At 47.4% G+C, this 10,271-nt stretch overlaps 2 protein-coding genes across 5 annotated transcripts in view; one reads left to right on the forward strand and one right to left on the reverse strand.

The window, feature by feature from the left end:
- The window catches only part of dmtn (dematin actin binding protein), a 19,426-nt gene extending 12,272 nt beyond the window's left edge, over positions 1-7,154 (reverse strand). For 2 of the 3 annotated variants that reach the window (XM_035535392.1, XM_035535389.1), the window contains exons 1-5: positions 6,574-7,154; positions 1,918-1,975; positions 1,453-1,515; positions 1,138-1,293; positions 457-501 (exon numbers count right to left, since the gene is read on the reverse strand). In XM_035535392.1, the coding sequence (XP_035391285.1) occupies positions 457-501; positions 1,138-1,293; positions 1,453-1,515; positions 1,918-1,926 (273 nt within the window). In that variant the 5' untranslated portion in view covers positions 1,927-1,975; positions 6,574-7,154. Of the gene's footprint in view, positions 1-456; positions 502-1,137; positions 1,294-1,452; positions 1,516-1,917; positions 1,976-4,344; positions 4,486-6,573 lie in introns of those variants that run through there. The other variant, XM_035535391.1, reaches the window with a different exon arrangement.
- A 174-nt stretch (positions 7,155-7,328) lies between these two features.
- On the forward strand, positions 7,329-9,184 carry pbdc1 (polysaccharide biosynthesis domain containing 1). Of its 2 annotated transcripts, XM_027001747.2 has the most exons (6): positions 7,329-7,496; positions 7,785-7,850; positions 7,964-8,023; positions 8,109-8,249; positions 8,355-8,466; positions 8,844-9,184. In XM_027001747.2, exons 1-6 carry the CDS (start codon positions 7,434-7,436, stop codon positions 8,951-8,953), a joined length of 552 nt encoding a protein of 183 aa, XP_026857548.2. In that variant the 5' UTR covers positions 7,329-7,433; the 3' UTR covers positions 8,954-9,184. The 2 variants fall into 2 exon arrangements, with proteins under 2 accessions (XP_026857548.2, XP_026857549.2); XM_027001748.2 differs by lacking the exon at positions 7,964-8,023.
- The last annotated feature ends 1,087 nt before the right edge of the window (positions 9,185-10,271 follow it).

Raw genomic sequence — 10,271 nt, forward strand, 5'->3', positions numbered from 1 at the left:
GCTCGTTTCCCAGCTACTGAATCTGCACTTCTATGGATACGAGTAGACAGTGCCAGTTTGACACGATGGATTTATGTCAAAGTATAAACTGTTCCATCATTCTATTACAACGTTTTTTCTGAAGACAGTCAGGACTGAGCTGCAGTGATATTACACTGTTTTAAAAAAGGCATTAAGGAGACTTTTATAACCAGAAATGAAGCAGTCTTGCTCATTCTTTAACAGTCATCCATGTTTGCCAAGCATCTCCGGTTTAGTGAGTCAGGAATTCGGCTGTCAACATCAGTAAGCTCCCTGGCATACAAAAGTCAGAAACTGATCCAAAATCAGTCACTATTGCTCTGAAACGTTTATTAAATGTGGACCAGTGCATGTAGTTCTGGGACGTACATGCACATACGCATAACTGTACTGAAGGTAGACAGTAAACAAACAGGCAAGAGCACAATGTCTCACCTCGGGGGAGGGAGGTGGAGAAATGGAACGAGGTGACATTGATCTCTAGAGAGAGAGAAACACATGCAGTTACTTCAATGGCCAATGGCACTACTGACTCAAATAGTTCAGTCTCTAACACACACCTACACCACACACAAACAATATATGAAAACAACTTTTGATTAGATCCCATAATGTCTGTCAAGAATGCAACACAGACCTCAGGTATTCCTGAAGTGAGACATGCACATAAAAATAAAGCAGCAAAGCACTGCTGACCTGTCTACTACTGAACACAGCACTATTAACCTGTCTACTACTGAACACAGCACTACTGACCTGTCTACTACTGAACACAGCACTACTGACCTGTCTACTCCTGAACACAGCACTACTGACCTGTCTACTACTGAACACAACACTACTGACCAGTCTACTACTGAACACAACACTACTGACCAGTCTACTACTGAACACAACACTACTGACCTGTCTACTACTGAACACAACACTACTGACCTGTCTACTATTGAACACAGCACTACTGACCTGTCTACTACTGAACACAGCACTACTGACCTGTCTACTATTGAACACAACACTACTGACCTGTCTACTACTGAACACAGCACTACTGACCTGTCTACTACTGAACATAGCACTACTGACCTGTCTACTACTGGATACAGCACTACTGACCTCTCTGCTCCTGGTCAGTCCAGTGCGGTCCAAAGCCGAGATGCTGAAGTGGGGCTCGTAGACCATCAGGTCCGGACGCTCCACCTCCAGGATGGCTTTGTCCTTGGGAATGGCTGCCAGGTCTTTATAACCAATAACCTGATTGTCCATGTGCGCCTGCAGGGTGGAAGGTTTGGGAGCATTAGAACATGTTCTGCAGCACAACAGAACACAGGCTACACAGCACAGGGCTCACAACGCTCACCAACAAACAAAACACTTAGCAATCCAATAACCAGAACGTATGCTGATATTGGAGGAAGGGGCAGGGCTTACCACGATAGATGTAGCAGGAGACCCAGGAGCACTAGGACCCCGGGAGGATGGGGCTGTCCCCGCCTGCCAGAGGGCAAAAGGTCAGAGGTCACCAAAGTCATCATCAAACCACAACATTCTAGCATGGCTTTAAGGGTAATACATTAAAGGATCAGTGAGGTCTATATCAGATAACATCAGCCAACTCCCCCTCCTCTGGAAGAGAGAGTGGAACAGTCCATGGGGAAGCGCACACAACAGAACTGCATTTGATCTCCACAAACAGCATAAACAGTATTACGCATGTTCTTTAAATGAGTGGAAATTACAGTCCCTTCATTAAAACTGCACCTACACACACACACACACCAATCACTTATGTACATAACCACATCAGGCAGGGATTATCCCACCCCTGTTCAGTGAGCAGTGGTACATGCCAAATGTCAAGGACAAAGCAAATGCAAACAAAAATACTGTTCATACCTTCTGCATGACAGCTGTACACTTCCGAATGTTCTGCTGTTCTCCAGGCCAAGCAAGTCTGTCATAAAACACAAATCCAAAACTATGTAGTTAGAGGATGAGAGAATGTTACAGGGAGAATCCATTTTCAGGGTATCAGCAGGTATGGACACAGTGATGATCCCTCTGTGTCTTCACACCCCTACCTCTGGTGTCCACCCATGGCTCAGTTTCAGAGACACAGCCCTCCTTGACTTTAATTATTAACAGAATCGAGGAACAGCCCTCCACAGTCACAGGTCACATTAGCATCGCGGCGCTCCACTGGACAGGGGCCGCGCCCACCACACACACACACGACCTTTCAACTGTCGGATCAGTGGCCATAAATGACCCTCAAGCTAACAGACTGGATTCCATGCAGGGATGTGGCATCTGTCTGGAGGGAGACACTAGCTCATCAGAGAGGGGGACATCTCATATTGCCAGCTCTGGCCTGGGCGGGGGGGACCTGTCACCTAAACCCTGTTTCACCTTGACCAGTGTCCCAAAGAAGCTTCTGTCTGAACTCTGGTTAGATCTGAGACTGGGTAATTGTTAACCAGTCAACAAAGAAAAATAATCCAAAAAATTATGTTACACACTCCACAGACAGCGTAATGAATAAAGTGTGTGGACTCCTCACAAAAATATCTGTCTATTGCCTTTAAATTCCCCAAGTGCACTAAAGACCCTTAATTCCTTCCAGTTTCATGTGAGGATGCAGAAACCACAGTCTTGAATATTTCCTGCCTTCACCAGACGGACAGACTTGGGCTTGGAGAACTAAAGGGGTTTTCATTTGTTTCTACCGGAGGAAGAGTGTGCGGCTGCTCTATTTGATTATATCTTCAGCCTGACGGGATCTTTAGGCCAGGCTTGTGACTCTCAGCCTCTCCCTTGCCCAAGTGAGCCCACGTGAGCCCACGTAACCTCCACTTCTGCTGTCCTCAGTCGCAACACTACCATGGTAACAGCTCTCCCAGAAAAGCAAGCAGCAGCTAGTCAACGATGCAAAAACATGTTTATAATAAAGGAGGTGGAGGATACATGTAGAAGCAAAAGTCACTGCAATGAAAAGGAGGAAATTCTTTCTAATTCTTCTGGTCTAACTCTCAGTGCATTCAGAGTTCAGAGTCCTCTACCTCCGAGTCACAGCTGGGTGTCTGTGGCAGCTGGATAAACTGGTAAAGGTTCACCTCAGCTCGTGTATTCCGGAGTGTGGAGGATGGTCTCTCAGGCATGTGCATGAGATGTCTGAGCTAACGTGATTTATCACCGATGCCACAACACGATCGGAGCCGCGTCAGACCCTGGAGAGCAGACCCCATCTGCCCTAGACGCCCCACAATCACAGATCAATTTGGGGAAACCCCCTCGATTGGCCCGTGTGGGGGAGGTCTGGCTCACTAGAGACGCCACGGCAGGAAGAACCTATTAAACGTTGATTAAACATGTGACACCCTCGTCCCCGGGGGCCTGTGGGCCATTTGTTAAAGACAGGGTCAGTGGCACATGGACGTGTGGCAGAGTAATGGCACTGAAGACTAGCGCGCAAGACTGACAGGACGTCCGAGCGCAAGACTGACAGGACGTCCGAGCGCAAGACTGACAGTACGGAAACACAGGGTGGGATTAGGACCCTGCTCATCACCCTGCAGAATGTAGGAGTCCCTTCTACACCCCCACAGGAGCCCAGAGCACACAACGGGGGAGACGATGCATGCAGATGCAGGCAGACGCACGCCAGACACATGCAAACAGCAGGAAGTTGAAGCACATTAGAGAAAATAACAACCACAGAGCAGCACTGCCCCGGACCTGCCCTTAGCAAAACAGCAGGGCTCACGTTTCACACCCATCCCAATGCGCCTGCCCCTGCAGACAGGTTGTGAGGGGCAGTTGAATAGCAGCACTGGGTAAACAGAGTGGCAATCTTCCATGCTCTAGGGAGGCAGGCCATGACCCCCTGACCCCTGACTCTGCCTGTCTGTGCAGGAGTAGTAGGAGCCTCACTATGTCCTCTGCGAAACAGTGGCAGGGGCATCCTGCCAGTTAGCAGCTACGTCAGACACCCACGTGCTCGGCTTGGAACCCACAGCCTCAGCAACTGCTCAGACAACGTTCACTACAGACACACACAGGCAGGTGAACTGGGGAACATCTGCGCAGAGACTGCTGGGTAACCAGCTGACCTCAGGGTCAGACAGCAAGTGACCTCATAATGAACAAAATACAATCTCACATTTCATGAAGATCTCACCTTCCATCTGTGTCAGCTATTTGTAAACTGAACACGGCACAGTGCTTTGTCATGGGTCAAATGACCTCAGCCTCGATTAAAAAGCAATAAATAACCAAACACAAAGACAGGACCGACGACAGAAAGCCAGAAGGAGAGAGAAGTACCAGGACAGGCCCACAGAGGCTGGGTTTCCACGCTGCTACGCGCTGCAGAGGAAGTCCTCTTTTCACAGGTCCACACTTCCTGCCATCCTTCGTCTGTTCTCCACAGTGTCTCTCTCTGTCTGCCTCCCTCGTCCTCACACGTCTCTCTCTCTCGCTTTCTCTCTCTCCCCTTCTCTCTGCGTGCCTGACCCCACCCCCTCCTCTCTCCACCCAAACTGAAATACACTTATCTCGGCACAGCAAGAGCAGCCAACGCCCAGTCGAGCATGTGGGTGTCGTCACCAAGGCAACGCTCTGCTCGGTCTGGATCAAATCCTCCAGGCTCTGCAGATGGAAACATCTCCTTGGCAATGCTGTTTGCTCCTTCAGGAGACGCACATTCTGAAGCAGACAGCAGAAGTCCAAGTAGAGCCGCCCATAGCCACATGGTGCCCGTCTCCCAGGACTGGGGACTCAACACACAGCAAATGTTTGTGCTTAACACACATTATTCAGCTCCAGCATCAGTTATCACAACTGTGACCACGCGAGCCACGGCAGGTGTGTTACAACAGTGAACGCTTCATGTGGAGTTACTGCTGTTGCCGTCCTATCAGTGCCTATATCAGTATCCACACAGCCCACAGATGTCATGCTGGAGCCAAGAAACCCCGCCTCCCACTGCAAAGCTGCTTTCATGCATTTAGCAGCAGAACAATGGCTGTGTAGCAGAGTTTGTCCTTACAAAAACATTACTGCCTGTAACTTCACACACACACACACACACACACACACACACACACACACACACACACACACACAGAGCTCTGCCTTCCTGTTCTCAACGTGTTCTAAGCAGCAATCCATCATCACACTTCCCAACTTCCTCCACGTAGCCAGCAAGACTCAGCCATGCATTCAGGCTTCACACAAAGTGTGTGAAAGGCTCACACAGGGCTCTCACGGCAGCGCCGGGCCAGACACTGGGGAGCCTTATGACTGGTTTTGCTGTGGCAGCATAGCTGACCACTCAGAGCTTCTCCAACCTCCAGGAAGAGTGACTAATGGATTCACACGATCCGATTAGCGTCCTACTGATGGCGTCGCTAATGCGCTCCAGCAGCACCACGAGGAAGAAAAGTGGGAGACATTAGTGTGAACCAAAAACATCTGCTCTCAAAGAGCTTAATCTTTCACTATACACAGATAAATAATAAAGCATGCATGTAATAACAGCGATGTTGTTTGTAATTCATTCCAGCCCTGGCCAGAAGAAGAGATTTCTCGTGTGTCGGTTAACAGCATGAAAACTGGCGAGAACGTTCCCAAATATTACTTACAGCCCAACTGGTCTCTTACAGTTTTTGCTGAACCAGAATTGAACACCCAACAACAAATAAGTAAATAGTAAGAACTGGAAATACTGTGTTCAGTTTTGAGCAATATTATTGTACCTTGAGATGGAAACTTAAGAATGGGAAATCTGTCTTTATGCTTTTTGCTCCAGTTTTGTTTTTCCCCAGGCCGCAGTTTTAGTAATTTAGAATCAATATAAAAACAAAGAAAACCACATTTAAACAGGTTACAGCACAGTGTAAACGTAAGATGCACCATATGAGCCCCTGTACACAGAGAGGAAACCAACGCACCATAACACGGCCTGAGTTAGAACCGCTGCTATTGTCCGAAATAGCGGAGGTTTCCTGGTGCTTTGGACAGGAAAACAGGAAAACAAAAGTAGTGAAAACAGGAAAACACAAGTATTGATTACACCGCGCACAGCTGGACGGGGGCGCGCCTCTGGGCTGTTTCTGTAAGGAGTTTTTTGTTTTGATCAGGGGATTTGTTCAAGCAAATGTTACTCAGTCAAAACGGCCATTTGAGTCAAATGACCACATATAGAATAAAGTGAAACGGGCAGTTGTGGGACTAAAAACACACACCCCAAACACTCCCGGGTTTAGATGAACAGGTCTGCAGCAGCTGAAGGTTACTGGCAGGCCTGCAGACACTCAGCACCGCGTCCCCGGGGCGACAGGAATATTCCATACACCATCTTCTTAGAAATTAAACCTCATGTACAGAGATTTTATAGCAAAACTTGCGTGAGCTGGCATGTGAACGCGTGTTGCAAAACATTCCGATCGCTAATAGGCGACGACGCTCGCTCGCTCGCGACATTAACCGATCCCACGAACCTGTTTTTATTTTATTTTTTGCGTCTGGTGTGTATTTGACATGCACGCTTACCTCGTTAGACCAAGGGATCGCCTTTCCTTTCCACCTCCGCGCACAGATGCAGCGCTTCAAAGGACCGTTAAACGGGGGATGTTACGCGATGTCACATTGCTGTTATCGTCGAGCAGGACCGTATACGGTATGACGCGTTGAAGGGTCAAGTCCAGATAAGAGAAAATACGATTACGAAATGATGAAATTGGTATGGACCGATTCGTTCCACGCGTAGGGAATGGGCGCTGAAGCGAAGGGCGCCGTCACGCCGCCCCACAATAAACGTTTATTATAGGCTCCGCAGCGCACACGCATCTATCAGTATTGCAAGGCTCGCAATACATCTGACGTTAGTAGGCTAGCTAGCTATCTAAGATAAGCCTAGAAAATCAAACCTACATATTATATTCCTGAAAAGATTTTTTAGGCTATTTATGCTATAAAGAGGAATAAAATGCGAACGTGGACAGGCTGTATCATGTTAGGTAGATTATTTTGAATCGGACTAAACAAAGGCAATAATATACACAACTATACTTTTTACTCAACTCTTTTAGATCTGCGACACGAAAATCACACTACTGGCTGAAAACAGCAGTTCAGCAAATCCAGCGGGAGGAGCGCTCGAGCATGACGACCACGAGAGGGCGCGTCATCGCGCCCGGTCTTAATCGGCTCAAGACTGCGGAACACGCACATACACGAGCGTCACATGTGTTAAGGGAAAGTAACCAATGCGCTCATAAGGACGTGACGTTATGCATGCCGCGAAGGCGGGCCGGTGGCTTTTGACGGAAGTTTAATGACATGTTTACTCCTGAATCTTGCGTTTGAACGCGTCACGCGGACATCTGGCCCTTTAAGAAGAACCGGAGACGATGACGAAGCAGCTCCGGTCACGTGGCGGCAACATGGATCCAGGACACGCGCTTGCTTCTCTGGTATGAAACTACTTCCTAATTTAACATTGTGTGTGTTACACCAATTCATGTCAGACAGAAGCTTCAGCTTGTTAAAAAGATTCACGATTATTTGGAAGAAGCGCGTGAATAGACAATGGACTTGGGTCACGAGACATGAGTGAGCACTGCGGGCGTGGAGCATGTGTGTTCATGGACGAGTGTGTGTGTGTGTGTGTATACAGCGGCGCACTGAGCGCAATAAACAGGTTGGATTGGTTTTAAAATGGTGAAATATTTGTGCCCGAATAACCGTAATTAAATGACCAGGGTGTGGAAGGAGCTGCTGCGGCGGCCCACGCGCTCTCATTACCGGCGGAGGCGTACGGAAATGACGTAAGTTTCCTCATCTGTTCAGACTGACGTGCTATGATTAGCGTTGTGGGGTTTTACTTGGACTCGCGCAGCTTCCCGTGACCTCTAACCTCCGTGTGTTTCGTCTCGTTCAGGCCCAGTTAGAAGTGTTGTGGGCCATGAAGGCCTTTAGTCACGCGGAGGTTTACTTCAACGTAAGAGCTTGAAACCTTCACGGTGTGACGTTGCGTGTGACGTAACGTGTGACGTGAAAACTGAGCCGCCTCTTTCCGCTTTCAGCTGATTTCCTCCGTGGACCCGAAATTTCTGAAATTAACGAAAGCGGACGACCTGATTTACACCAAATTCAGGGAGGAGTTTCCCGACTTGAACATCCAGATTCTGGATCCAGAACTGTTAAAGTCAACAGAGGCCAAAGAGGTTGGTTAGGACACTTCCTGCACTGTAGTGTTTCTCTTATAATTCTGTATAAGGCATTTATAATAGTAAAGCTGTGGGGGAGGTAATGTTCTTTATCTCTTACAGAAATGGAGACCCTTTTGCAACCACTTTGAAGGAATAGTTGAAGACTTTAATTATGGCACGTTGTTGCGTTTAGACTGCCAAAAGGACTACACAGAGGAGAACACTATATTTGGTATGTTACCAGAGATCTTGTAACTGGACCATGACCCAGTGCAAAACGCTCCTTAAAGTACATCCCCAAACTGTACAAATATTCAGAAATCTGAATCTTGATGTTACCAAAAAAATTTAAAATATTAAGATACTCTGTATACTTAATCCTAGTAGATCAGTAAGGATGTACCAATTGTCATCTCAGATCAGGAAACCTAACTTTACCTGCATGGCAGAAGGTAGATCTGCAAACCATGTTTATCTGCACCAGAACGAGGACGTAGGCCTGTCCAGAAGACATGGGAATCTGCACCATGATGTTATACTCGACTGTGCTGTCAGTGTCTGACCTCTGAGGCATAAATGCTATGGATTAAATCGCGATTTCCCTTTCAGCCACCCGAATCCAGTTTTTCGCCATAGAGATCGCACGGAACAGAGAAGGTTACAACGATGTCGTCCACGGAGCTGGAGCAGAGACCAAACAGAGGCAGAACCAGAGTTAGCCGCCATGGGCCTCGCTTGGGTTGCTAGTGTTGGACACATTCTTACCGGCCCCGTTTAATTCACACTGAAGGCACGTTCTTTTTGAGAGCAGAGGAGAGAGAACCTGAGACTCGGACGGTGTAATCAAACAGCAAATGTATTTCACTTGGACACTTCTCCCCTCTGTGTTGGTGAATGATAACTTGTGTTTTTGTAACAAATAATCAAAGTTAAAGCTCCAAGAACTGTCAGTTTTTACTTCATGACTGTTTCAGTTTTATAATGGTTTCAGCAAAGTGGACCTGTGTCCATAAGACTAGAAATAATGGGATTTGGCTGAGACGAGCAGCAGCTCCATAAGTACAGGAATATGCACGTTAGTACAAACCAATGATGTTTATTTTGCAGTCACAACGCTTACACTATATGTAGCAGACATCCAAAACAGTTCAACCAGCTACCTTACCACTCAAAAGACTCGACACACAGTCGCCAACAGACACATTCACATCAGGGAACCGCAGAAGGAAAGGGAACTTCAGTGAACATCCAGGTGTCTCAGACATGGTTAAAGAGATGAGCTAGTTCTTCACACACAGTTAGCAGCGACATCTGTTGAGAGTAGCACAAGTTGCTAAAATAATCCATTGCTTCTGGTTTTAAATCTACCATATTGTGATCCATTATTTTCTTGTTATTAAAAAAATAAACAAATCAATTCACTGGAGGGAGCAAAAAACAAACAAACAAAAACAACAACAAAAAACCCCCCCTAAAAAATCCAAACAGAAAACCCAAACAAAAACACCTCCTTGGGGTGTGGAGGGAAAAGGGTAAAGCTAGAGGCAACGGGCAGGTGAGTGGCTCCTGCTGTGATGACATTGAGTACCAGGTTCTTTTTAAAGTACACGGCTACATCCTACAGGCCGTACTACCAAACGACGCCAGCTCAACGATAAAGCCACAATTTACTGGAAGCCTGTGAGATTAAAACACAGGACAAACAGCTGACGAAAGCTCCGAACGAGCAACTTCACTACAACCATGAGTCAGTTTACCTAATCACACTCCACAAGACATGACCCAATCTTCAGAGGCCAAAAAGGGGTGGGGCTGAGGTGCTTTTGCCCAATAGCCAAACACTGACATGCCCATGTGATGCCCTAAACCAGCCCTCTGTGATAGGCGGAGCCTCAGGACAATTAGACAGCACAGAGGGGGCGGGTACCGGGAGACTTGACAGCAGCGTCACAGGGACCTCAGGAAGATCAACATGAACTTGTCACCACCGTGCCACAGGGTACACCTGGAGACTGAAGCTCTGCCCCTAGCCCCACC

This window comes from Electrophorus electricus, chromosome 17 (assembly GCF_013358815.1).
Source record: "Electrophorus electricus isolate fEleEle1 chromosome 17, fEleEle1.pri, whole genome shotgun sequence".
Lineage (NCBI taxonomy): Eukaryota > Metazoa > Chordata > Actinopteri > Gymnotiformes > Gymnotidae > Electrophorus > Electrophorus electricus.